At 44.3% G+C, this 27,991-nt stretch overlaps 2 protein-coding genes across 6 annotated transcripts in view; one reads left to right on the top strand and one right to left on the bottom strand.

Moving 5' to 3' along the window:
- Positions 1-247: 247 nt before the first annotated feature.
- Positions 248-17,351, bottom strand: RAD51AP1 (RAD51 associated protein 1). 2 transcript variants are annotated; one of them, XM_006265397.4, is made up of 9 exons: positions 17,269-17,351; positions 14,487-14,536; positions 12,546-12,687; positions 10,294-10,403; positions 8,736-8,822; positions 6,671-6,784; positions 5,994-6,155; positions 4,132-4,266; positions 248-1,019 (listed from the first exon to the last, which is right to left on the bottom strand). In XM_006265397.4, the coding sequence occupies exons 1-9, from the start codon at positions 17,286-17,288 to the stop codon at positions 892-894; spliced, it is 948 nt and encodes a 315-aa protein (XP_006265459.1). In that variant the 5' UTR covers positions 17,289-17,351; the 3' UTR covers positions 248-891. The 2 variants fall into 2 exon arrangements, with proteins under 2 accessions (XP_006265459.1, XP_019337730.1); XM_019482185.2 differs by lacking the exon at positions 10,294-10,403 and having other exon boundaries at positions 12,553-12,687.
- C4H12orf4 (chromosome 4 C12orf4 homolog) overlaps positions 17,340-27,991 on the top strand; it is a 29,126-nt gene continuing 18,474 nt past the window's right edge. For 2 of the 4 annotated variants that reach the window (XM_014606387.2, XM_006265399.3), the window contains exons 1-8: positions 17,341-17,447; positions 19,281-19,472; positions 19,729-19,874; positions 21,331-21,512; positions 23,320-23,419; positions 23,528-23,649; positions 26,446-26,552; positions 26,984-27,181. In XM_014606387.2, the coding sequence (XP_014461873.2) occupies positions 17,345-17,447; positions 19,281-19,472; positions 19,729-19,874; positions 21,331-21,512; positions 23,320-23,419; positions 23,528-23,649; positions 26,446-26,552; positions 26,984-27,181 (1,150 nt within the window). In that variant the 5' untranslated portion in view covers positions 17,341-17,344. Of the gene's footprint in view, positions 17,448-17,981; positions 18,356-19,280; positions 19,473-19,728; positions 19,875-21,330; positions 21,513-23,319; positions 23,420-23,527; positions 23,650-26,445; positions 26,553-26,983; positions 27,182-27,991 lie in introns of those variants that run through there. The other 2 variants (XM_019482184.2, XM_006265398.4) reach the window with 2 other exon arrangements.

Genomic DNA, 27,991 nt, shown 5'->3' with positions numbered 1-27,991 from the left:
GTTTTAGTTCTGATGGTTTTGAAAATCTATTCATAGCATACTATACTGAAAAATCTTGATCCTGCAAAATAAATACGTGCCTGACCTTACAGACATAGGACCTGATCTAAAGATTGCCAACATCAACACAAAAATTCCCATTAACTTAAAAGACCACCAGACTGGGTCCAAGACTTGTTCTACTGACTTCAATGGAACCAACAGGGACCAAACCTTGCAACTGATTTCCAAAATTCATATAAACAACTTTTGTTGTAAAATATGACTATAAAATATTTTATTTTACAGTTTTAAAAATACAATTTTATAAACACAACATTATATACATTTTAGCAATAGCATTCACACTTAACAAATACAAATAGGGTTAACTTTTTTTAACACAGATCTGAAAGTCAAATTTTCTAGTCTGGGCCCAGTGTTGAGAAGGGTGGAAGACAATGATTTCACTTTATCAAACACTTATTTCAATTGTGACTTTCAGTTTTTCTTTAAAATTCATATTATTTTTAAAGGTTCATAATTGATATACTACTGTTTACTCTGTTATGTCATTTAAAACATGTAATACTTATCATTTTTTAACAAATAGGCTAGGCATTAGATTATTACAATCATAGATACATAATCCATTTTATTGGGCTCTATCAAGTCACTAATTACCCTGAGGTCTCCTCAACTAAATATTATTATTTAATGAAAGTTGAGGGTATCTAGGACCTTTCAGGATGAGAGCCCTTTATAAGGAACAGACATGTACATTAACAGCGTTTTCCTCTTGTGAAGGAAAATTTAATGAGGAACTTATTGCTTCCTGGTTTTTAACCCTTTGGGTTTAAAATAAAACAGCCAGGTCTTTCAAAATGTTATCCTTCATCCGACACAGATCATTCAACTGCTGGCAGCACTTGGGTGCAGTGGTTTGACTCGTGCTAATCTAGAGAGGCCAAGTCTGAGACCTTGAGTAGGTGACTTAACTGAAACACCTTTCAATGTGTTGTTACTGCTTCCTGATGCAGCTGAAAATATTATAAAACAAAAAGTGTCACAAATTAACAGAAAAGGTCTTCTACAACAATTACTTTCAAAATAGACGTTACAGATGTAATAACTATTCTCCAAAACTGTGGAAAAGCCTGAACAATATACTATCAGAAGCAAATCAGCACGCTACCAGTGGAAATGTATGACAGCCAAAGCAGAAGGAAAACAGCAGATGTCAGAGATATTATAAATAATCCATACTAAAACACTCATGGAGTGATGCTAACACATTTCATCCTGCTGCCATGGCAATGTGTACAACTGTGCATTCGCTGAGGCACAGCAGGGTCTGTACGCTCTAATGTACAGTCTTTTTCCACCTTCTTACCAATGTTATGCCTGTTCAGTCTTTATTTTCATGTAAAGCTTTAATGCATATTTGAAGAACTGGGAACAAAGTACCTGCAACCTATTAGTTTCCTCAAAACTCATATGAAAAGGAGAGAAAAATAAGAGTTTGCCTCTAGGCTCTAACTCAGGGGTGGGCAAAATACAGCCCACAGGCCACATCCAGCCTGCTAGGCACTTTCATCCAGCCCACAATGCCCCCCCCCCCCCCCCCCCCCCCCCCCCCCCAAAATTGAATTGTGCCCCTCCCAGCCTTTCCACCTGGGAGGGGGGGAGCAAGGCACCTACACCCACCCCAACATATCCTACTATGCCTCACTCCCACCCTCATAGATGGAAGGACTGACCCCGCTAGCACGTGGCGGGGATGCTGCTGCAGGATTCTTGGTGTTCTGTTTCCTCTGGGCAGCAAGTAGGGAAGCGGGTGTGGGCAGGGCTGCAGCTCAGTGGAAACTCAGAGCGTGGGGCTGGCTGCAACACGGAGCCCACGCCCCTGGGCGGCAGTAGCACAGAGCTCGGGTGGGCAGCGTGTGGGTGAGGGGAGTGGGGACCCCTCCCACACTCCCCACATGGCACGCAGCCCTGGCAAGCAGTGGGGGCAGCAGCATCAGCAGGGAAGAGGGCTTCTTCGCACTGCTGCCTGGCTCCTAGCTAAAGCCAGCGCTACAAGGAGCGCAGCCCTGGCACTCCCCGCACTCAAAGAGAAGAGGAGGAAAGCCCCAGGTACTGGAGTGGGCTGGGGTGGTGAAAGCGTCCAGCTCCAGCACCTGGGGCTTCCCTCCTGTGCCCCATGAGTGCAGGGAGCACCAGGGAAACAAACAGCCCGGTAGGGGCTGCGCTCTTTGCTGCAACGTGCAGCGCTGGCCAGAGCCAGGCACCAGTGCCCCCACCTGCTACTGCACCATAAAACAACTCTCTGTAGGAACCACCATGATGCATAAAGTCAACAGTATCAACAGAAACTATCAAGTGCAAGAAAGAACCAAGCAGTGGGGCAGAAAATGTGGAAGGAAAGGACTAAACAAAAAGGAGGGAAAGCAAGGTGAAATAAAATGCAGGAGTCAACAGCAGTGCATTTAACTTGTTCAAAGAGACAAAAATGTATTGCACTAAAGGCAGATAAAAATACAACTATACTTGTCTATGATAGCAAATAATGGATTGCAACAGGGACGTAGCAAACTCTTATGAGAGGAATGCCCTCAAGACATCTCTACTGAGTTTTGGTTCCCTTTTTGAGAAAGAGTTTTAGGTCCCTTATTCTTTCAAGAGGAGAGAGTTAGTGGAGCAGCTAGGGCAGTGCTTCTCAACCTTTGAAGACTCAGGACACACCTGATAAACTAGTTTTGAAATGGGGTGCCACTAAATTCTGAGAAGTTCTTTCTTACTTCTCACACCTTGCAACACCCTTAAAAGGATCTCCCAGGGTGGCAGGCAAGGTGGGCAGTGGCATGCAGGGCACCCCTGACAGCCTGGCGGGCGATAGTACATAGTGCTCAGTGACAGGAGCTGTTTGGTGGGGTAGACTGGGGAGCTTGGCTGGGCAGACAGGGTGGATCATTAGACTCCTGAAGGAGGCAGCTATCCCAGCAGGAGGCAGAAGGGGGGTGTGGGAAACACTGATGCAGAGGCTGGGACCATTTTCCACAGTCTGCCCCCTCCCTGCCTCCAGTCTACAGGTGAGTGTGGCCCCTGCTTGCTATGGCTGCTCTTCCAGGGACTTGAATGCTGGACCAGTCCCTGCAGCCCTTCTCACCAGCTCTGGGAGCATGGGAGGAGCAAAGGAAGGTGTCAGGCTGAAAAAGCGCAGCCCTGCATCTGCCTGCCTGTAGCACAGCGCTCCTCGAGAAGCACAAGGCAGGTAGTGCAAAGTCTGTGCTTTTCAGCTCAGCTCACTCCCCTGCTCCCAAAGCTGGTTGGAGGGGACCACAGGGGCTGGAGATCAAAGAATCTTGCAGCACCCCACTTGAGAATCACTAAGGTATGGACAGGTTTAAGATTCTGTGGGGGGCGAGGGGTGTAGTCTCTAAAATAGGGCTGTCCAACTTATAAGTGGCTGCAGGCCAAGTGCTTTGCAGACTACACAAGCAGGGGCCACCTGCACACAGGACGTACCAGGCCAGCTGAGGGACTTCTAAGCCTGCACTCATGGGTGACCTCCCTTCCCACACTGCTGCTGCATCATGTACCTGTGCCCCACCATCACAGCACTATGGACCCATGCAGCCCCAGGCTCACCTTCAGCTCCCTGGGCTGTGCCAAGCTGCACTATGGGAGCAGGCAGAAAAAGCTGGGGAACAGAGGGAGAGCCCAGAGACCCTGGTTGCTGTTGCAGCTGGAGGATGTGAGGGGAACAGCAGCTGGGCAGGAGCCTGGGGGCTGGAACTTAACCTCTACAGGAGGGGTAGGCAACCCCCGGCATTTTGCTTCACACACATGCCTCTGGGTGAACAGGTGGGGAAGGGGCTGGGGTTGCACTGCCACAAAAAGGATTGGGCCCCTTGTGGCTCCCCTGCTGTCTTCTTCTGGCGCACCAACATCTTATAAGTTGAGGTTGCAGATGTTTTAGGCACTCTGCCCAAAAACGTTGCTGACTCGTGCCCTAGAGCATAAAAGCGAGCAAGGTAACTTGCATTTTTATGAAGCAGCGATTATTAGTAAGTGCCGGTATTTTTCAGATTAGCTTTAAAAACACATGTAAATAGGCATAGTCATCTGAAATTAACATCCTGCAAATACCTGGTGGCGTCCATTTGGGCTTCTTGTCTGTTGAAGGACTTGATGTGTGTAAGGGCTGTCCAACTGGTTCTGAAGAACCTGGTATCTTTTTCAGTGTTGGTTCAGATTTTGTGTGGACTACCCGTGAAGCAGAAACTATCAGAGTTTGGAAAAAGGCTTTAGAAAAAATGCTCTTTAACAGAGAAATTGTCACATTACACAATCTTACATAAAAGATCATTTAATCAAAAGAAATGCTGGGATATAAGTTAAGAGTATCACATCTTCCAATGAACAAAGGAGCGTTCATTTGAGAAAGAGATCATGTTACATTCCCTATATTTACGTCCCCATTTGGATGCAGGCAGGACAATGACTTACATCAGTGGCGCTCCACCTTTTGGCCCTGCAGACCAGATGAGCGGGACAGGGATCAGATCGGGCCCTGGGGCCCAGTACTGCCTCCTCCCTGCTCTGCACGCTGGGTTGGACCTTTTGGGGGCCCAGCACTGCCTCTTTCCAGCCCCATGGATTGTGTCCTGGGAATCCAGCTCTGCCCCTGCCCCACCCCCCCACGCCCCACACTCAGGGATTGGGTCCCAGGGTTCAGCACTGCCTTTTCGCACCAGAATTGGGTCCCAGAGGTCTGGCACCACCCCCTTGTACCCCCAAACACCATGATTGGGCCCTGCGGCCTGACACTGCCCCCATCCAAATCTGCACACTGGGATCATGAGCCAGATCCAGCGCACAGGGCTTCAGGCTCCTCACAGGTCTGGTAATCTGGCAGCAAGGGAACAGTGCTATTGTCCCCATGCCACCAAATTTCCAGACCTGTGGAAAGCTCTGGGGGAAGCTCAAGACATGGCACTGTGGGCTGGATCTAGCCTATAGGTCAGAGATTAAGCACCCCTGATTTATATAACTGAAGTTACACCAAGTGTTGTAAAATTATGCAGAAAATGAGCCGACACAAATTTGCTGCAGACTTCACAAAGAAAAGTCACGCTCGCACCAGAACAAAAACTGATTAAGGTACAACAGGCCATCAGGCAAACCTGGAGCAGCAGGAGATAAAAGGCTGTATGTTGGAAGTTTGGTGGAAGGCACCAAAATATTCAGAATCTATTCACGAATACCCTGGATAAAATAAGTACGAACTGCTATACCCGATAAGGAAAGCATGAAGGATGGTGGAACCAAACCTGGTACAACAGATACAAGGTGTATGTAAAAAAGTTGCAATGGACCATGTATTAATAAATAGTGTGATACATGGCGAGTTAATTCAAAGAAATATATTTTAAAAAGGTTTCTGTGCATAAGCAAATTGCATGAGATAGTGAACCTATAACTCAACAAACATCAATAAATTAACAAAGGTTATCAGTATGGTTTTGATAATCTGCAATCAAACCACGGAAGTGCAAAGATCCATTTTCACAGATGTAATCATTAGATCAGAATTTATTTAAAAAACCGAAATTCATTGAAGCCTACCCATTTTTAAGGAGCCTAGTCAATTAAATCACATCATTTCTGACTCTTCATTTTTATTCTACTCTTATTATAAGCAACATAAAATATTTCAGAGAAAAAAAATCTCAAACTTTGACCAGTACTCAAAGTGCAGTTAAATGTATAAAGAAAAAAACCTGGAAATTTCATTACTGTCCTCAATCGTTAATCAGTCAATTTCCCTATTACTGTATTTCTTCCATACAGTATAGGTGAAAAAGCATAACTGCTTGTTATTGTGTAGGAAAATGCGATTATGAAACAATAAAACTAAATCATCAGGATGTAAAAGTGCAAACACTTGGCACGTCTTTCAATTTACTCCTGGGAAATGACGTTTTTCAAGTTGATAGTGTCAACCTTACCTGTAGAATTAACTCTGGATTTAGGAAGTTTTTTTTCTCTATCAGTTTGGACTTTCACCTTAGTTTCCTTTCTTATTTTTTCTTTGATTTTCTTCTTTTTTTTCACAGCAAAGTCTTCTTCATCATCTTCACTGAAATCTGAACAACTCTCTGATTCCTCATCTAAAACAAAAGATATTGGAAATATGATATCTCTTTCTTAGAATATATTTAATTTTGCCCCATAGTTTTCTAAGCTAATTCTGAACAGAAACAAATGAGTTTGGGTCTCTATGCTAGATCAATCTGAAGGAAAAAGCGCTTTAACTATTGAACCAAAAAAGAAAAAAAATACTGAGAAAGAAAATCTAGCTATTAAAATGTAAAAGACTAAAATTGGACTTCAGCAACAGATAACCTATAGAGCAATGGTTCTCAATGCTTCTGGACTTGATGCATCCCTCACTGAGTTCGAGGCATCCCTCCATAGCTTTTGTGAATTGAGTGGCACTCAATTTCAAAAACTAATTTATATATTACAGTGCCGCCCCTGGAGCACGTGGAAATATGCCCAATGAGTAATAAAAGGTATAAACTGAAATTCAGCACACAATTCGCTGAAAATACTCCTCTCTCAACATAACTGAATGTATTAAAAATATACCCAACTATGACGAGTCTGACATAAGAATACTTACCAGATATAGACGCTGGTTCATAGTCATCAGCACTGGCTCCATCATCACTGTCATTTGTCTGTAACTTCTGCTGTGATATGACCTTGGATACTGCTCTTCTTTGCATGCCAGCATCTGCACGAAGATCATTTTCATCTGTGATCTGCGTGACACTATACATATACATACAATATACATATACAGACAATATACATGGCTCACTGTAACATTAATTCTCTGATTATTTAAATCCACAAAAATCCTTGCCTCTGTTTTGCTGAGATTTTGATGATGGGACTGAACCATTTTATCTCCAACTCGGGAAGGTGTCAAGTTGATGGAATTTATATCCACATGAAAAAAAATCGCAATTTTATTTAAGATTTCTTATCTCTTTCTCTCACCATTATTGAATGTTTCTTGCCATGATCCTGTTTTGTCTTCAACTTGTTTTATGGTCTTCAATGAGAAGGCTGCTTTTGTTTTTACAACTCATCTAAGAAACTTATCAAAAATATATCTATTATAGCACAGCTACATCTAACACATTAGGTTACATCAATCAGTACTACTTAGGTTATCAAGTTACAATTGTAATATGCTACATTTGGGTTATCTATGTTAAGGCCTTCCCTTAAAATGTCTCCTCTCAAGCCCTTTGCTCCATGTTTGATCTCCCTGCTCATTTAGCTGGACACATTAACTACTTTCTTTATTTTGCTGACCAGGCTAATTGTAAAGTCTGCAAAGGTTCACCAATAGGTCAGAAACAAGCACTGAAGCCTTCTGCAGCTTGGCCTAAGACCCTTGAAAATGGCAGGGATGTTATCAGCCTTGACAATCTAAAACCAATTCCCAGTTTTTCTGAAGATCATTACCCAGGGCCCAGTATCAGAGCTTCGTTAAATGCTTGAAACTTTCATTTTACTCATATTAAAAACTTGCTCTGAAGTGGACTTTCTGTAAATAGTTGCCAATGTTATTTTGGAACTGAATATCCAGACAAAAGATAAAAATAAAATGAAAAGAAAACATCACATTCATAAAGCTTCTTCCCCACCAGAAAATCGGATCCTTGAAAGTTCATACATTATGGCAGACAAGGTTCTTTGGGTAAATGTGATATCTTTTAATAGACCAACTAATAATTGGAAAAATTGTTCTTTGCAAGCTTGTGGCGCAAACACCCTTCTTCAGGCCTAGGGAGAGTTTGCTGTTTTGTGTTCTCCTGGGTAGAATAGAAGCCAATATGCAAAATGCAGGTCTGTGAAAATGTAAATGTGTGGCAGTGAGCATCAAGAGGCAATGGGAGACACTAGGTGTGACACAGGCAGGTGGGGAAGGAAAAGTGGGAGATGTTGACTTGGTCACAGAATGTAGCATACATAATGGGGACATCATTACAAGGTGCTACTTGCATCCTACAAGGTGATAATAGTGAAGTCAGGGAGGTGAGAGCACGAAGACACTCCAAGGAGATAATCAGTACCTTAAAATATTTGTGCACATGCTTGTTTCTTTTAATTCTCATTGGTTGGTGATGGAAATATTAATTTTTTTTACTGGTTTTAAGACAGGGTCCAACTTTAAAGCTTTCAGAACTTCTGGGTCACACCATAGGTACACTGTTTAATACAAGGGTGTCAAACTCACTCATGGCCCTGTGCTGGAACCATACCACAGTGTTCCCCCACAGGCCAGACCTGGACCCCAAGTTGCCTCCTGGTTGGATCCAGATATGGAGGAATGAGTGTCAGCATGGGGGTTAATGAAGCCATTGTTCTCTGCTCCTCAAATGTGTGCCCATCAGGTCTCTTTAGCTGGGAGTTTGGTAGCAGGTTCTGCCCCACCTGCCCCATCTTCAATTTTCCAGCCCCTCTGGGAGCTCTGCAGGCTGGGTGAAACTGCTCTGAGTCAGATTTGGCCCATAAGCTGTATGTTTGACTACCCGATTTAAAATAAAAACTCAGTATTTCCTCTCAGGAAAATGAAAACAAAGTACTGAGGGGTGGGGGGAGGAGGCTGTGTTTCAGAAATACTGCATACAAGTGTGTCTACATAAAGACAGGCATGACAAAAAACTTACCTAAGACAACGCTATCTACACTGCAGTTGGAGAGGACAAGACTGCTATCTGCATTTTCCAATTCGGGGGCTGCACATTTTTTAATACCTATATAAAAATAAAGTGAAATACAGATCTCTGACAGAGCCAGGATATCAATTATTTCAGCTGGTGGGCCACTTAATGAGTTTTGGTGAGCTGTCAAGGGTTGCCCACATAAAATTTTTCCAGAAGATATCATTTTGACTAATTATAGATTAAAAAACCAAATCATATCCTAAAAACAAACAAACAAACATCAACTGTAACTTATTTTAATTTTATTTTAAAAGATCATTTTTGTCCTATATTTTGTTTTTCCATAATGTATATAGAGGTGATTGTCTAATATCTCAAAATAAAGTCTTACTCTTGTACACTGTGTGTAGGGTGTATGTGGAGGGGGGTGTGGGAAGCTGCCTGTGCACTAGGTCCCAGAAGTTGGTCAGGGGGAAAGAAAGCTGGACCAGGAGGCGCATGCAGAACAATTTGCCTGGGGAGGTCCAGTGCAAGTGCAGGTGCAGTCAGCCCCTGCCCCCACTCCATCTGGCCCACAGCTGCCCCCACACTGCTCCACATGGGGCCAAGCCCCACATATTCCTGCCCAAGGCAACCTGCACCACGTTCCTGTCTGGACCCACCTCACACCTATTGACAGCACTGACCTGGCCCCGGCTAGCACACACAGCTTCCTGGTGGCCACCCAGGTATTGCTTGTCCGCCCGCCCACCCGGCCCCCCCGTTCTTCCTCCTCTTCCTCCTGCCCCTGCGGTGTTGCTCTGTAAAACAGGTAATGCAGGGAAACAATGGCATCACATGCCCAGCCAAGTGGGGTGGGGCAGGGGGAAGCTGCAGTTGGGCAGCTCCTGCTCCAGTGCATGGGGCTCCAGCTCCCAGCTGCCTTCTACCCACTCAGCCGATGGCTGCTCATTGCACCGGAAAGCTGTGCCTGATGGCCAGGGCTGGGGCCGAGGGTGTGCAGTAAGTGGGTATGGGGTGGACTGCCCGAGACAGGGCTCAGCTCTACGTGGAGTGCTCTGGGGGCAGCCGCGGGTCAGATACAATCAATTAGTAGGCTGGATCTGGCCCACAGGCCGTATTTTGCCCACCCCTGCTTTATTTGAATCTGTAGTCTGAGTGGGTTAAGAGACTGAAATGGACAAAGGCATTTCTATGACCCCAATTCAATCCCCTTTCAAATTAGTTGAATCAGATCCTATAAGAGCTGTACTATTGCACCTGGAAAATTTAATTAACTCAAGAGCTTTATATCTCAGATCCCCCAAAATTCCTAATACTTAATCTATATTATAAAGAAGTGCTTATGGGAATATAGCACATAAATGGTTTGGTATGACAAATGGATAAAATCCATAACTGGATAAAAAGAAAACATTTAGTTTTCTGAATTAGTCTACTCCAAAAAGATAAATACTACCTGCACAATTAGAAAGCAGATACAAAGGATGCCAAACAGCAGTATACAAACAAGTGGCTTCCAATGGGAAAGGCTGAAATGTTTTTTAACTAAAGAAATAACCTTGTTCCTGTGAATCCTGTACTTCAAAGACTTCTGCAGATTGTTGTTTGACAGACAAAGCCAAAGCAACTTCTAAATCTCTCTTGTAAAGTTTATCATCCAAAGCTATCCTGAAAAAAAAAAAAGAAACTCCTAGGGAAAAAATTCTAGTAATTCTGCTAAATCATTTATTTGTGAAATAAAACATTACAAACCTATTTCTGACTCATAATTTTACTGTAAGTCAACAGTTGCGCAGGAAATAATCAATGAAAAGTGTTTCAATACTTAATCTATACTATATTGCATAAAAATGCCTTACGCAAGAAAAACTTTATTAAATACAGATGTTATAATAGTACAGGATATCCTACACTGTTCATATTCTGATGGCTCACAACCTGATTAATTTGCTAAGTTGTTAAGTACATAACAAACTATGCATCCATTTGCTGTAGTTTTTACTTCAAAGAAGGCACTGTAGATGTGTAACTTACAGACTAACTATATCATAGATGCATAAGCTCTTGGAAGCAACACCTTACTTCATCAGATGCTATGAAGGGACTGCAGGAAGTACAGCAAACAAAAAGTAGTGATTAGAATATAAAGGGTGGGGGGAACACTAACTAGGAGAGGCAAGGTGGGTAGGCGAGAGAAAAAACAATTGAGGAATATTGGAGTTATAAAAGCTAAACAAGGAACTGGAATAAGAATCCATTACCTTGGTTTATATCAATGGTGCCCAACCTTTTTGCTTCATGGCCCAGATGGCCAGTGCCAGGTCCCTCCATGGGCTGGATCTGGCCAATGGGCTCAATCCAGCTGTAGGGGTTTGTACAACCTGACTTTAATTTGTCTGCCCAGGGTGGGGCCAGAGTGGGGTGGGGTGGCCCCAATCTGGATGCATGTGGCAGGGGGGAGTAGCCTAGTTCAGATGCATGTGGCAGGGACAGGTCAGGGAAAGGTAGCCCCAATCCACACATGGGAGAGAAGCAGCCCAGACCTGATCTGGATGAGGGGGAGTTTGGGGTTGGGGAGGTGGGAAGAAGCAGTCTACTTCCACTGTGGATGCATAGGCAGAAGAGGGAAGGGGGAGGGGGTAAGGGTAGTGCAGGGCAGCCCTGATTCCAACACAGGAAGGGGGTGGGAAGCACCCTGGTCCTGATCTGGAGGAGGGGTGGAGGGACCCTGATCCAAGAGTGCAGGTGGGTGGGGGGAACAGCCCAGCCTGACCTGGACACGCAAAGGGCGGCCTGCCCCTGATCTCACTGCATGGGCAATGGCCTGGGTCAGGCTGCAGCTGGCCACAAAGAGCTTCCACTGCTCCCCATTGCCAAGTTTCTGACCCATGGGGGAGCCACCGACATAGATCATACTTAACACAATGTGGACACTGCTTCTCCACTTAGCTGGTGCGTTGTTTGCTGTGGTTGTATATAACCCAGCTGGTTTGCAAATCCTCTTCTCTGGGACTAAGGAAACCAATCCTATAAAATATCTAGGTTCTACTTAAAATGGAATACTTTAGGACTTTAAAGTATTGCAGATATATTAACTAATTATCAGTAACAGGGTGCATCTACATGAAATAATAAAGGTGTAGCAGACTAATTCTCCTGAGCATTAGTGTCACAAAAAACTGCGTGCTGATTATGACACTTTAACTTAGTACCTGTAATTACAGGTACTAAAACTTAATGCACTGTAATTTTGGCACATTAATGAACATATAGATGCTCCCACACACTGGAAAAACTACTCCATTTGTCCAGAATATCCTACTGAAACATAATTCCACCTACATTTTGTGTGGTGAAATATATTTTTTAAAGTGAGCATAAATTAAGTTTTTGTTGGGTTCTTATTAATATTTACTTCTGATTTTCTGTTGAATGATTACACATGAATTCTTGGTGAAGCAAAGCACACATTTTTCCACTTTTTTTTTTTTTTACATTTTCCCACTTTTTGTAGCAAGCCTATGGACCACCTGCATGCTAACAGCATACAGCATACTAACGAGTGCTCCAGAAATGCCAACAGGGTCACATTTCTACTTTAGGTTCCAAACTTCATTTGGATCTATCTGGGCAGACTGCTGTGTCCATGTAGAGATGACCCTTCTCTCATGAGTATACCAACAAATATGAAAATAAATATTAAACTAACACTTCTAACTAACTAAAAATAAAGATCTAGTCTTTCTGAAAAATCAGAAGCCAAGAAATAGAGAAACCAAACAGGATTCATTATACTTAGCCATATCTCACCTTTTACCTGATGTCTTTGTCTGCAATGAAGTCACCTCTTTCTGTGGTCTTTTCTGATTCTCCTTTTTCTCCCTCTTTGTATCATTGAGCTCTTTTTTGGATTTTTTGTTTAAAGGTGCAGGGATAGAGGCAAAGTCTTCATCTGTTTAAGGAAACATATGCAAAGTACCAATAGGTTTCCCTATACAAGGCAAATTCTTCCAAGTTACCAGGAAAAAGAGCCGCTCTTTCCTTAAAAACTCTTTTTTGGTGAAAATTGCCACTATTCCAAAAAGATACATTCTTATAAACCCTTACAAAAATATTAAATCGATTTCCAGTATCAGCACAGAAAACAGATATTACTGAAATGGGCCCCAGGATACTCTTGACCAAAGGGCTCAAGATAATAATAGGTCATAATCATAGCAACCCCTTATTAATATATTCTGATTCAATTTAAGTTATATTCAAGTTAATTGTTTTGAATATGAAGACAGGTGCTATTTCAAATATGTTACCAGAATTCTCAATAATATGAGTTTCAAGGATTTCTGACAGCTGAGAACCACTCAACATAAATCATTTCTATAGTTCTTCGTTATTTTTAGGGCCCTTCTTTTTAGTTATTCCAATTTTTAAAAGGATCACAGGCTCATTCATAAAGAAAAATCAGTCTTAAACCTAATCAGAGGAAAGAAGGGTAGGTGTAATGGAAGACACTAAGGGTCAAAGTGCAAGCCAAGGGTAATATAGACAGTTTTTCGTGCTCTCAGCATGATGCGCAACTGCTCTCTACAAGAACATTAAAAATTAAAGATTTTGCCTTCCTCCAATTCACCTCACCCCTACATTTAAAAGAACTCTAACAAAAGTTCTTTGAGGCTCAGAACTTATACTTCAAATATAATAAGCTACAGAAAATTTCTATATCAAATTCAAACCCCTGAACAAATGGCAGTGGAAAGGACTATACACATGGCGGTGATCTCCAACACTGTCTCCCCTACCTCCCATGTACGGGAAGGTTCAGTAGTTTTTATGACACCACCTCTTTCCTACTGACTCCAGAACCCAGAAGAAACTTCTCTATGGGTCCACTATAGAAGAAGGGTAGGTTATGGGTGAGCTGGAGAAGGAGGATATGTGGCACCCATCACTGTTCCCCTTCCAGATCCAAAGGAAAGATAAGCTAGAGCTGTATTTACAATTTCAGAGGCAGTGTGGACTTGACTTGCTATGGACTGTGGCAGAACCAATACAGATATAGAGCAGCAGCAGAGGCATTCAACATTTACACTAATGATTCAGGACTTTTAAGATCCCTGATATTTAGAGGGAGGTCCTGTGTCCGTCCCATTCCATGGAAGAATATAGAATGTGTCACAACCCCTGAGGAAAGATGTCAGAGCTCCCCTGCCCTGAGCTTCCTCCTGCAGGTTTTCTGCAAAAGAGGTTGAACTAGTGCAGGGGTGGCCAACCCACAGTGGCATGGGCAGCCTCTGTGGGTGACATGGGATGGATCAGAGAGGGGGCAGGGAACACAGAAGCAGATAGGACAGGCAGGAGTAACAAGACCAGATCACACAGGAAGCAAAGGGCAGGGAGCACCAAACAGAGCCACAGCTAGGGCAGGGATCAAAAAACAGAGCAACAAATTGGGCAGGGCAAAAGGATCAGTGGCACTCAGGGAAAGTGCAGGCTTATCTTGTGGCATGCTTGACAAAAAGGTTGACACTCACTGAACTAACCCAATCTTATGAATGAGCTATAGTATAAAAATCAGTATTGTGCTGTGTTATCCTCTTAAAATATAGATTGCACTCCAATAAGGCCTGAAATATGCTTCCAGTTAAGCCAGACAGTGTTTTGCAATTGATTTTAACACAAGTAATGAAACGGTTGACCTCTTTCATTTCCGAACTTGACCCTTTTTTGTATACGTAATAGTAAACAGCTTACCATCATTTTCCAAGTCCCCAAACTGTGAATAATCAACAATTTTCTTATTCCTGTAATAAGAAACTTCTATCAGTCATTCAGTACCAAAATTATTTGTTAATTTAAGTCTCTCAGCACTGCATAAAATTCTATTTAAAAATATGTACTTAAAAAAAATAAAAATGAGCCTAGATGCATATGTATGCTTGGTTATTGCTATCATATTAACACAAGTTCTATTCAATGCACATTGTTTCCAGATAGTTAACGCTTCTGGTGGTAATTCACTCCTTTATGAGGCTTAGTGTCTTCGTTGCTTCCATGTAAACTTCTCTGAACTATTCTTTTCTGAAAAACTTATTCATCTTCTAAATCCAGGGTACCCAACCCAAGGCCTACAGGCCAGATCCAGACCGTGGAACTGTGTCATCCAGCCTATGGGACTCTCCACAGGTCTAAGGGGAGCCCCACAGGATGGTGCCCTGTGCTCAATTGGGCACACGAAGGCAGCATGGGGGACAGGCAAGGGCTGTGCAGGGCCCCAGTCCTTGCATGCTGTGTGGACTCGGCGCGGTCCCTGATCCTGGCATGTGGGACCAGGCGGAGGTGGTACAAGGCTCCAAGGCCCGTTCCCAGCACATGGCACCAGATCTAGGTGTGCAGGCCTGATCCTGCTGTGCAGGGTCCAATCTGACCCAGGGACCAGCCTTGCACTACTTATCTGGCCCACGAGTCAAAAGGCCGAGCACCACTATTTTAAATCATCTCATCTAATTTAGTCATTTGCAATGTGTTTCCACAGTACATTTAGTTTCCTATTATTTGTACACAAAACACATGCAACTTGCGGCCTCTGTCCCCTGGCCTGGTGCAGCATGGCGCACCAAGGCCCTGCATTGCAAGGAGGCAAGGTGAGACACAGCCTTCACTGAGCATTATCGCCATTGCTGATGACCAAAGAAAAAAGGAAGGGGCGGGGGGGGCAGGGAGAGGAGATTTACTGCAGGTCATATGTGGAGTGACTAAAAGACTTGGAACTGTTCAGCCTGGAGAAGAGAAGAATCAGAGGGGACTTGATGACAGCCCACCGGGGCTGGCGGGAGTATCTGTTCACCAAGGCCCCCCCAAGGGAAAACAAGAAACAATGGGCACAAACTGATTGAGAATTGCTTCAGACTGGACATAAAGAAAAACTTCTTTACAAGTTGAGTGGCGAGGGTCTGGAACAGACGTCCCCCCCTTGGTGATCTTCAATAAGCGTCATGACACTCACTTTGCTGAGGTCATCTGATCCCAGCAGTCTTTCCTGCCCAAGTGCAGGGGGGCTGAACCTGATGATCTGCAAGGTCCCTTCCAGCTCCTGACATCTATGAACTGAAACTTTTGGCAGGTTTAGACCCTCATTCATACAATGAGCTTCATGAAGATTGAAGCCCAGAAGACCCCTCTAATGTTGGGGTGGAGGGGGGGGCCCTGATGACTGCAGGGATCTGTATCCCTACACAGTACTCATCATCATGAGAGAGAGAGAGAGAGAGAGAGAGAGAGCGCGCTGTGGGGGGACTGAGAGATAGAGTTTTAAGTGACAAGCTATGGTGCATTCAGTGTCACCAAAAAGTCGTCCGGTCGAGGTGCACTGATACATCAGTCCGATATTAGATCAGTTCCAATATAAAAAAAAAAAAATGCCTAGATTGGATATCAGCCTGATAAGGCTGATAAATGCCCGTGCTGCACGCAGTCGCTGATAAGTCCAGCTGATAAGTCAGAAGGGGAGCGGGGAGGGAAAGAGGGTGAGGGGGGCAGATCAACTTCTCTGCGGTGAGGGAGGGAGGGAGGGGGCAGGCGCTGCCCAGCTAGGGGGCGGGGGCAGAGGCACAGTTTGTGGGGTGGGGGCAGCTCCCGCCACTGACTGCACCCTGGGAGGGTGGGGGTGTGTGCCCCTGAATCTGAGTGGAGTGGGGTGGGGTGGGCTGAGCTGGTGCTACGCAGAGCTTTTCTTGCCAAGGGCTGGGCTCGGAGTGGGCTCTAGCGGCCACCCCAAATTTTGGTGCAGCTCCACTCCCAGCCCTGCACCACTGCCCGGCACAGGTCTGGCTGAACATCCTGCCTCCACCAAACACCAGCAAAAGCTGGGGCCCAGCCCCTGGCAAGAAAAGCCCTGCTCCGCCCCACAGCTGCAGATCTGGGGGCACACACCCCTGCCGCCCTGGGATGCAAGCAGCAGGGGGAGCTACCCCCACCCCATGAGCTGCACCTCTGTCCCGCGCCGGCCCCCAGCGCCCCTTGCACCACACCGGACTTAGCAGCTGGAGGCAGCTGCATCAGATATGGGATCGGTATCAGCCAATACGCCTCCTTAAATATTAGCTATCGATATCGGCATGGGCTCTGTGCCGTTCGGGGACGCGACTACACAGTAACTCTGGTTGCTGCCGAGTCTTTTAGCGCAGCGGATCCCAAACTCTGATAAACTGCCCGCCACCAATTTAAAATGATACAACCGTAGGGATCACCAGCAAGTGTGTGTCATAGAAAGTAACTGTGATAAAGGTGTTAACCCGCACCACCGACATGCTGTCTGCGTGTCACCGGGGGTCCACGGAGCACAGGCTGGGAACCAGGGTACACACAGGGTCGGGACGAGCGAGAAGGCGAGAGGCCTCGGGAGCACGGCGGGAAAGCGGTGCTCGCAGACGGATCACGGGCGACTGCCCATCACGGGACCGAGGAGCCGGCCCGAGTACTGGGGGCACCGGGGACACACGAGCTGCGGGAGCGGGGCGGGAAGGTCGGCACCCACCTCCGGACCGGCCGGTCCATGGCGGCGGCGCGCGCGGGCTGTGGCTCCGCCCCGGCACATTCGCCGCCAAGTGAAAATGGGCGGGCGCGCGGGAACGGCGAATCTGCGAGCGGCGATGCGAAGGGTGCGCGAGGCGCGGGGCCGGCCCAGCGACCGCTTGCCGGCGCGGAGGGGCCCAGGTGAGGCGGGGCGGGCGGGGAGCAGGGGGCTTCCTCCACGTGCACCCCACCCGGACCGTGCCGTCGCAGGGGGTCGTGCCTCTGGGGGGGGAGGGGCAGAGACGTTACATTGAGCGGGGGCTCTAGGTTGGGAGCGCGCTGCCAAGTCTCGCGAGAGCTGGGGAGGGGGCGGGCAGTGGTGCCCCTCCCCATTAGTGACCCATCTAGGGCTGGGGGCTGTGGGGGTTGTCCAGGGCTGGCAAGAGAAGCTCAGTCGTTTCCAAGTCCCTTTCTAGGGTGTGCTGCTGTGGCTGGGCTCCCTGCCAAAGAAGTGGGGTGCACTGGCATGGCTGCCTGCATCCGTCTGTCGTTTTTCCTTGTAGCCCCAAAGCAAACACTGGTATTTGGCGTAGGGCTAATGAGGCCGAAAGCCCTGGGCCCATGGAGGCACCAGCATGTGGCCTATGAAGCCTGCATGGTGCTGGCACGAGCAAACGAGCGTGTCTGCATGGCTCTTTCTAGAGCTGCATGAGTGCCGCGAGCTCTCTGAGCTCGCCGGGGCTTGTGTTGGCTCTGGCCGTAGCTGCTGTGTACACCTCTGGAGCCCGGGGCAAATGTTGCTGCCATTCTCCTTTGTTTCCCATGGGCTCCAGAGCTGTGTGAAAACTGGCTCCAGCCAGAGTCTGGACCAAGAGCTGGTGGATCTTGAGCAGTGCTTTTCTGTGTGGTCCTCAGCCCCTTTTTGATAGCAAGGTTTGGTCCACTTGTTGAAAGTGTTGAACGACATGGGTCTAGGGGCTTCTAGTTCCTAATTCTTTAATGCAAGTGTTCATTCAGAGCAGTAGAGCCGCTGGCTTGTCTTCCCCGCATCCCTACGCTTGGAGTGTGAAACAAAGGCCGTTGACAGGCTTCATGCTTGTGTGTTGTTTGTAAGTATCATTTGATGCATGCTACAGTGCCAGACATTAAGCCAGTTTATCCAGGATGAAAAAGGGGGAGATCATTGCTGCAAAGAAGTTGCTTGTTGAAACAGCAGGAAATAAGCTGCAGTGATTTTAATATGTGGCCTGTTGGCATGCTATGATTGATTGCGTGACACTTGCTTGTGACATGCAAAAGGTGGAACCTTTCCTGCGGTCATGGGCCTAAGTCAACTGGTTATGCTTTTTTATTTCTTGTTACTAGGACAAAGCCAACTTTGCAGGGGATTGCTGGGTAAAAACACCATGCAGAAAATGTGGATCTCAGTAATCCCCATGGACTGGATTTAGTCAATGTGGAAGTTCCTTCTAGTCTCCTGTGTTTGTGAGAAATGCAGATAGTCATTTTCAGTTTTGTGACTCATTAAAATGATCTTGCCTTTTAGAAATGAGAGGATGTAAGAGTGGCATGTTGTCCTCATTCCACCCCCCTCTCCCCACCCATGCTGCTTGTCAAAGTCAAGAGGTCGGGGTGGAGGGGAAGAGAGATCCTAATACAGATGCATGCTTTCTTTGGTTCATGAGCCTACAAGGGCAGAAGGCTGTATGATTACTCACAGTAGTTCCCACTGTTGCAATAGTGTACTTAAATTCGGGAGCTTAGGCCAAAATTTTCAAGAATGGGAAACAAATTAGTTTCTGCATTTAGGTGCTAAAATCAGTGGTTTCCGTTTAGTCAAAACATCTGAGAATCGGGCCATGTATTTAAGGAATGATACATGGGTTTAAGTATTTAAATTTTGACTTGGCCATTAGGTCCTCTTCCCCAAAGTTTTTAAATTATTGTTAGAGATGTGTTTTTGTGTGCGTGTCTTTCTCCTTGTGTTGACATTTTACTTTTATGTTAAAATACTGCTTTTTGCTGATTATTCAGAAAGTCAATCAAAGATGAAGGCCAACCAAGGAAGAAGCTGCACAAGAGGGAGAGAATTTGAATATAAATTCAGTGCTGGAAATCAGCGTTTTGTACTTACAGTGCCTCTCAAATTCCCTGTGCAAGAAAATGTCAGTCATTTGCATGGATGTCTAATGCTTCTGCACAACTTGCCATGCTTTATAGAAAACGGTAAGATTTTGATATCAAAGTGATTGGTGTCATATGTACTAATGTGCTGTAAGAGCCAAAGGAGAGGATATAATTGATTAGACTTCTTAAAAATAATGTTTAGCTGTTTGAGATAATTAGTAGTAGGAAAGTGGGTGGTTAGCAAATTTATGAGCTCTGAAAACTTATTTAAACCTTTCTTTTTTTCTATCCACGAAAATCTCTTTGAAGCATTATTGTTTGTTTGTTTGTTTGTTTGTTTGTTTGTTTCAAACAGACTTAAAGCAGTTTCTTAGTAAGTTCATAGAAGAGGAAACTATAAAAGATTATGATAGAGAAGCTGAGGCAGCCCTGGAAGCTGTGAAATCAGGAAAAGTAGATCTCGGCTATCTGGCAGATGCTTGGGCTAAAGCTTATAAAGAGGTAAGACAAAGTCTGAAATAGGAAATTCCAAGGGTTTGGTATTGTTGGCTTCTACTACCACACACACAGATATGCTGTGGAATTCCCTTTGATCATCCCATGCACCTGATTATTTGGACAGAACTTTAGGACATCATCCTAAAAGTCCATAATCCAAGTTTGTTTGTTTTTTTTAATTTAATTTCATCCTGTTGATCTCAAACTATCATCAAGAAAATCAATAAAGACAAGTTCTATACATAGGAATGAGATCAAATGCACAAATAGAAAACGTAGAGTAACTATGTAAGCAGCAGCATGGAAGAATCTGTGGTTATAGTGGGTCACAAATTTAAATGTGAAAATGTGGTACTGTTTAGGTGAGGTGGAGGCAAATCTTGCTTTGGGACATATGACATACCTGTTAATATGTAAAGCTAGGAGGTAATTATTCCTCTGTACTTTGTGCTGATGGGGCACCATACTTTAGGAAAGATTAGACAAATTGGGAGAGTGTCCAAATTAAAAAATAAGAGTAAGTTGTTTTTTTTTCCTCAACATTATAAGAAAAATATTTATGGAAGTAGGTTTCTTTAGTTTCAAAGAAAAATAAGGGGCAACATAAGTTCTCTAATCCATAAAAGGTGATCAGTTGTACTCAGTGGTTACCAGTGTGAGGATGTAAAAAAGAAAACAGCTTTTAAGTTGTAGCAAAAGAAATGTAGGTGGGTTATTAGGAAACATTTCTCTCTGTTAGAGTAGTGAAATGCTGGAAAGGATTATTTGGGAAGCCTGTAGAATAGTTTTCACTGGTTAAGAACAGGTTAGACAAACAACTGATGGGAATGGGCACAAATTACTACGAGGTAGCTACCCTGTAAAAACTGCTGGTGTGCATGCTCTTACCCTTCAATACATGAAAGCTAAACTGTGGCAATTTAATCCTTTTTTCATTGAAAGGTAAGATACCCCTATGTACCGCATGCACCTAGATAGTTCAGTAGCTACAGTGTTCAAACTGTCTTGGCTAAAATGTGTAACTTCTGAAAGACAGTGGAGTTGAAAAGATGTAAATAGGGCAGAACTGAATTTTATACTTGTGTAGAATGTGTTCTTTTACTCTTGTCTGGCCCCGTTCTTGAACTGATCAGTTGGGATTCTGGTTTTAGAGCTCAATTTTGGAAATTGTTCAGGTAGATTTTTTTCCCCCCTAATATTTCCAAGGATAGGAAACAGTTCAACTTTCTTTTAAACTGTGTACAAGGTATTGAATTGAATCAGATTGTAAATTTATCTCTTATTCTGGAGAGTGAGGAACTCTTGTACAGTTGCCTGCCTAAGGTACAGACTAAGAGAATAAACATGATAGAAATGAGGGTGTAGGGAAAAGGGAAGTGTCAGGGGAGAGAGCACATGCTTGGTTCTTTGAACTCCCTTAAAAATGTCTTGCCATATTTTAAAATACTCTACCGTTTAGACAACTTTGGAACATGCAAATCCTGAAGAGCCCAGTTGGGATGAAGATTTTGCAGATGTTTACCATGATTTGATACATTCTCCTGCTTCTGAAACTCTGTTAAACCTGGAACACAATTACTTTGTTAGTATCTCAGAATTAATAAGTGAAAGAGATGTGGAACTGAAGAAGTTACGAGAGAGGTATTTCTTAAATGTCTTATTATGCATGGGTTTTTATACAAATTCTGTTATGCTTTCTTAGGCCTTGTATTGCAAGCTCTTTCTTGGCTTTGCATGTTGGAAAAAAGAATACAGGGATGTTACATGATGTAATTTTTGTATTTTATTTAGAGTCTTAAGTGTAAAAACTAAAGACTGTTGAATTACAAATGCTAAGGTCGCTTGAGTAACATCAATATGTTCATGCACATAAACTTATAAGAATCCAAATAGATGTTAATAATACTATATTGCACTTAATGTGCTTGTACAAAATTTCCTGCACCTTTTAACATTTTTCAAAAAGGGAAATCAACAGTTCTTTCAGACCAGGAGAGGGGGAGAGAACCTGAATTCCAGCCAGTGATTTTTAACTCAAAGGCATGTTTTGGAACCTTAAGATTTTTAGGAAGCTATAGAAGTTCAAAAAGCTGCAAACGTAGCCTTTAGCCACTAGGGGAGGCTTTCATTTCACAGTGGGAATAAAATGTTTGAGGAGAAACACTGAGAACATATTCTAAATATTTAAAACATTTATATAAGTGTGTAGCTTAATTATATAAATACCAAAGTGTCCCAGTTACATGTGTTCTCTTAAGCACAAGAAATCTTCTCAAGATCAACTTTGTATGTTTTAAAGTAATATAAAATAACTACAGAATATACAAAGCATGCAAACTTCTGTAGGTCTTTCTCGGAGTCCTTCCAAACTAAAACCGCTTTATTCATGATAGCTGTGGGGAGACAGAATTGCTTGAGCCATGTATGAACATAAAGTTCTGATTGCAAGCTGTTTCCCTAATGACCTGCAGCATGTATGTATAAATGTTTGAATGTTACTTGAGTTGGAAATTACTCTAATTGGAAAGGGAATTGGTGACATCAGTTTTAGTTTGTGGTGACCATGTGCCCATATCAAAAGGGAACTGGCAGCTCCCCCAAAAAACGGAAGGAACCAAACGGATAAAGAAACAGAACTACCTTAGCTTGCCAGATGTTCCTTCAAGTTAGGATTGGGATACCTCAACTTCTGTTGTTCCCGTTATAAAATTATACTAGCTAATTGCCTGTCAAGAATGACGGATTTCAGGGAGTACTTTACATGGTTCCCCCTTCACCTACCACTCCCCCTTTGGGGCTGGTCATGTAAAGACTCCCTCCGCCGCAGGGGCTCCCTCCCCCTGTCCGCCTCCACCTCACAGCAGGGCTTCCCCCCTGCCTCCCATCCCTTCCCCACTTCCCTCCCTGCCACCTTCCCCTCCCTACTGGCTGTTGTTGGCCCTGGGCAGTGGGGGGGGTAGACGGGGGACAGACAACGGACGCTACCACAATGACCCTCCCCACTTCCTTTCCTGCTTCCCTGGTGCCCTTCTTGCTCCTCTCCCTCTCTCCCTGCCTGTTGCCTCCCCTTCCTTGCCGGCTGTTCTGGGGGTCAGTGGGGATGGGCGGTTGGGGGCGCTGCCACTGTGAACCCCTCCTTCACCCTCAGGCAGGGAGGCATGGGGCAGCACCGCTGCTTGGGCAGCCGGGACATGTTCACTGCCACCACAACTTCCCTGGCAGCGGCTCAAACTTGGACCCGCACAGCCTGGGCCTGCACAGCCAATCGCTGCCTGCCCTCTCAGTGGTGCATGCGCAGTTGGCCAAAAGCATTGCAGACAGACAGACAACCCCTTTATTATATTAGAATTAAGCTTGCGTTGAAACTTGTCTGGATCATGAAAATTTTGACGACGCTTTAAGCAGTCAACACTGACTAACAGTAGTTGTGCTCTGGTTTTTGTTTTAGACAAGGTGCTGAAATGGATAAAGTGATGCAGGAACTAGGAAAAACACTAACAGATCAAGATGTGAATGAACTAGCAGCTCAGCATTTTGAATGTCAGCAGGTAAATTTTAAATACAGTGACTTGTGGGGGCGGGGGGGAACATACAAACAGTTTTTGATCTAAAAAAAACAAAATAAATTAATTGATTGGGATGATGTCTGCTTTTAGGACTTAGAAAATAAATGGACCAGTGAACTCAAACAATCAACAGCCATCCAAAAGCAGGAGTATCAGGAATGGGTGATAAAACTTCATCAAGATCTAAAAAATCCCAACAACAGCTCCATCAGGTACTTATTTCCTGTCTTAAGTCTTTACTTTTTGTAGTGATTGTTGGTTAAATTAATTTTTAGTAATAAAATATTTTAATGGTAGCCATTTCAAGTGCATGTGGAGTCTGTCAAGCTGGAGGCTTAGACCTATTGGAAAATAAACACTTCTGCTTAACAAAGATTGGTGTCTCTGTCAGCCCTTTTTCACATTTTATTTGAAGGAAGAGAATAGAAAAGTATTCCGAGGATTTAAATTGGATTTTTTTAACTTGCGTCCCTGTGGAGCCTGTGTCTAGCTCCACCTGGCCTATCGGGGTGTTGCCCCTCCCCTCAACTCGCCTGCCACGACTTGGATGTAATCAATTACCTTTAGAGGGGTCTACAGTGGAGATCTTTATCCTGGGTGGGGCCTCCCGATAGACGGTGTTACTCACGGTTGAGTGACGCGGTGGTCCATGGGGCTCTGCCTCCCCTACACCCCGTCCACACGCCAACTGCTGGGTGATGCGTTCCAGATGTCTCCAGGCCCTGTATGATGGCCTCAGACCAGGTCCCCGGTTCCCGGTCGTTCTCCCTCCTGCTGGGAGTGATTCCTCCTTCCTCCCTTCTTACAGAAAATACTCCTCCAAATCAGGAGGAGCTGGTAGGTGCTCCCCCTGGTTCCAGCTCCCTCCTGGAGCCTCCGCTGTCTCCCCTCTCCTACCGGCAGCAGAGCGCTCCCCTGCCTCCTGAGCGTCAGCCGCTTCAGGATACTGAGAGAGTGCCTTGGCTTGCACTCTCTGACCGCCTTTCATTCTGCTGTTCACGAAAGGCGTACAGCTCTTAGATAAGCTGCCTGCTTGAGACCCGCAGGCTGGGTCCTCTCTGTTCTGTGCGAGAGCCTGCAGCACAGGCTACCCGCCCGTACTCTCTCTCCCTGGCTCCCCCTCTCTCCCTGTCCTGCCGGCGTTTTTAAACCTTCCCGCCGCGGCCGCTACGGCCGTGGGGATTGGCTCAGCTGTTCGCCGCGCCAGGAACAGCTGTTGCCAGAACCGGCGTAATGGCGGTTCGCGCGGCTGCAACCGCGGATGCGGCTCCTCTTCCTGCTGCTCTTCAGCTGGTACGTATGCCCCTCTGGGGGCTTGCTCTCGGGGTCTGGGGTCTGTGGGTCCTCCCTTCTCTCCCTCACTAGCCTGTGGGGGCACTTCGCTGCCACAGTCCCCCTATTTGACTTACTTTAAATGTGTATCTATCATTCACATTCCAGAATGTGTTCTGAGATCACTTTATGAAGGGCAGCATTGCAGAATGTGACAGATTAATAAGAAGTACTTCACTGGCTTGCAGTAAACCAGTATCATCCTTGGGTGATGTCACCCGATAACTGACAGTTGTGGTTTCTGTTTTGTAACAATCTGTAAAAAATCGAATGAAACACCAGGTTAGATCAAGGCCTGTAGTAGGGGCAAATTCTTGCTTGTCTGTCTTCTATAAGGTGCCTCCTCCCTAGCATCTGGTATTCCTGCTGCTGTTTTCTAACTGCTTTCTCAAGCCATGGTCTAAAAGGGGAAATTTTAGTTGTGTGTGGAGATTAGGGTGGGGAGTAGCAAGGAACCAGCCTGCAGCGCACAGCATCTTTTCAGAGGGGGATGGCCAACAGCATGAGATGGACATGTATGAAATATGACATGGCTGACTTGCATGTGGTATTTCATACTTGGTGAAATAACAAGAAAGCAATAAAAGAGTGGGAGGAAGGTGGGTGAGTGGGTGGAAGAGGTAAGGGAGAGGAAAGAGGATGAAAACTGACATGCTTTTAGTAAGTCCTTCTTCCAAAGATTATACATTAATTGTAGAGGTTATTGCAAAATACATTTTGAAAGTACTGCTACAGTATCAGATTATATTCCTATAAACTTTTCTGGAAATAGCAGCTCAGCTTTGTTTTCCAGTTTATCTAAAAAATACTTTTTTTTACCTCTGTTCAGTAGTACCAGACTCAAGTTCTAACTCCAGTCCCAGAGTAAGAGGATGTAAATGTAGTCTGTGTAATAACTAATGAAGCCATAGTTAATTTCTTACTGAGTGAATAGGCCAGGTCATACTTCTCAGCATGACAACTCATGCATTCATTTTTTTACAACAGTAAAACTCCAGAAACTTAGTGGAGTCTCATCTGATTTACCATTGTAGGAAATGAGAAAATTGGGACCCAGGGATGGAAACAAACAATAACAACAACTCTAGGGGCTAAGAACAAGTTTTGTGACCTTAACTTTGTGTGCTCAACTTGAAAAGATGAATCAAGAGGTCTCAATTTATATAATCTGGTTTAGTCGCACAGTTGTTTTGACTAACTTCAACTAAGAATCTGGCTTCTTGTGCCCAGTTCTCAGTCTTAAAGGCTGAGAGTGTTAGAAAACAATGTAAAAAGGATCCCACCTTTTAAAATATCAAGCTGTTTACAAAAAACACCTCTCTCATCAGTAGGTCTCAAAGTCCTTTACAAAGGAGGTCAGTCTTGCAACTCTCCTGTTCTTATAGTAGAAATGATTACTTCTGCTTATCTTAGAATGGGCATTGCATGCTGGGATTTGAAGCCTTCTCTAGGCTGTAGTATTGTAGGTTGTACAACTGGGCCGTAAGACTGGCTTAGTTGTGCATATTTTAGTGCAGCCTTCTTGTTTCCATAAATTAGCTAGGCACTCTTCCTGTGACTCCTCTCCTGCTCTTCCGAAAACATTGGTAACTTCTTCCCCTCCCCAAAGTTTCTCTAAGATGGCAGGCAGGGAACCCTACTTGAGCTTTTTGACTTATTTATGCATGCCTTTTTAGTGATGAAATTAAGGTTCAACCCAGCCAATTGAGAGAATCTGTAGAAGGAAATGGAAGAATCTATGAAGAGCAGAGACAATTAGAAGAGAGTTTTACAATTCATTTGGGTAAGTATAGTCACTTGATCCCTTAGACCAAGTATGCAATGAATGCTGAAATACTGAACAGAATTTTGATGTCAGTGCTTATTTTCCCCTTTTTGTTTGTTTAAAGCCACCTATAACATTTAAAAGGCAAAATCATCTGTGGTGTCGCACCTAATTTAAGTCTTGTAAAAACGTTCCTGTTAATATAACGTCTTGAACTTGATAGATGCTAAAAGGATAAAAAAAAGAACTTTATCCCTTACTGTCATTTGAATATTTTTTCTTCTTTCTCCATTCTAGGTCCTCATCACATGCACAGAACATGCTTTGAGCATGTATTGATAGCTATAAGTAACTTAGTGTGTGTGTGTGTGTGTGTGTGTGTGTGTGTGTGTGTGTGTGTGTGTGAAGTTACATGTATTTAAGCTTCCTGGATCTACTCTTTCACACAGGGGCCCAGTTGAAGACCATGCATAACCTGAGACTATTGAGAGCTGATATGCTAGACTTCTGTAAACATAAGCGTAATCATCGAAGTGGCGTAAAACTTCACAGGCTGCAAACTGCAATGTCTCTCTACTCCACTTCTCTTTGTGGTCTGGTTCTGTTAGTGGACAACCGCATCAGTTCATACAGTGGCATCAAAAGAGGTAAGCCATCTTGCTAGGTCCATCATGGAAACAAATACCAAAATTACTCTCTTGAAAATCTTCACTTCCTTGACCTCTCTGAGAAAAAAATCTTGCTACAAACCATCCAGTCTACCATCTGGACAGGTAATCTTGTAGCAGCATTTGAGGGGACTCTTGTTTCTGTACTCCAGAATCTGTGGAAAAAACTCCTGAATTTCTGGATTCCTCTCACTTGCCTTCAGTGTTTAAATGTTCAATAAAAAACAATCCCAGAATCTTGGTTCAGAGGCAGTTCAGCAGGTTAGTTGTCTACTGTATAAATAATGCCTGTCTGTCTTCAAATATATTTTCAATGTCGTTAGTTCAGGAAAATGAAGTGATTTATGAAGTATGTAATGATACCCCAAATGTTTGCTAGAGCCTCCCAAATGGATACGGGAACATAGTTAGTTCTCCAGAGCAGAAAATAAAAGCAAATGTAAGATGAGGCCTTTTTTAGAGGGTAACAAAACTGGAGTAAAAAAATGGAGACCAGAAGAGATGAGTGATAAAGTATAGACGATTGTGGCAGAAAATGTAGCTCAAGCTTGTTAAGATATGTGACGCTCCTTCCTACTCTCTAAATGCACAGTTGAGTTAAGGTGATGTGTTTGAGGTTGGCAGCCCTTGTCAGCAGCCTTATGCCAGCTTTGATTTTAGTATCTTAGAGGAGCAGCATGCTCTTGGTCGAAAGCCTGGAACTTACCTGTGATACGATAAACAGCTTAACTACTAGCAAAGATTGAGGCTGAAGTGAAACCTAAGACTCTAAATTCATTGGAAAACGAA

This window comes from Alligator mississippiensis, chromosome 4, assembly GCF_030867095.1.
Source record: "Alligator mississippiensis isolate rAllMis1 chromosome 4, rAllMis1, whole genome shotgun sequence".
NCBI classification, from domain to species: domain Eukaryota; kingdom Metazoa; phylum Chordata; order Crocodylia; family Alligatoridae; genus Alligator; species Alligator mississippiensis.
The sequence above is the reverse complement of the archived record's forward strand: the minus strand, read 5'-3'. Positions and strand labels throughout refer to the sequence as shown.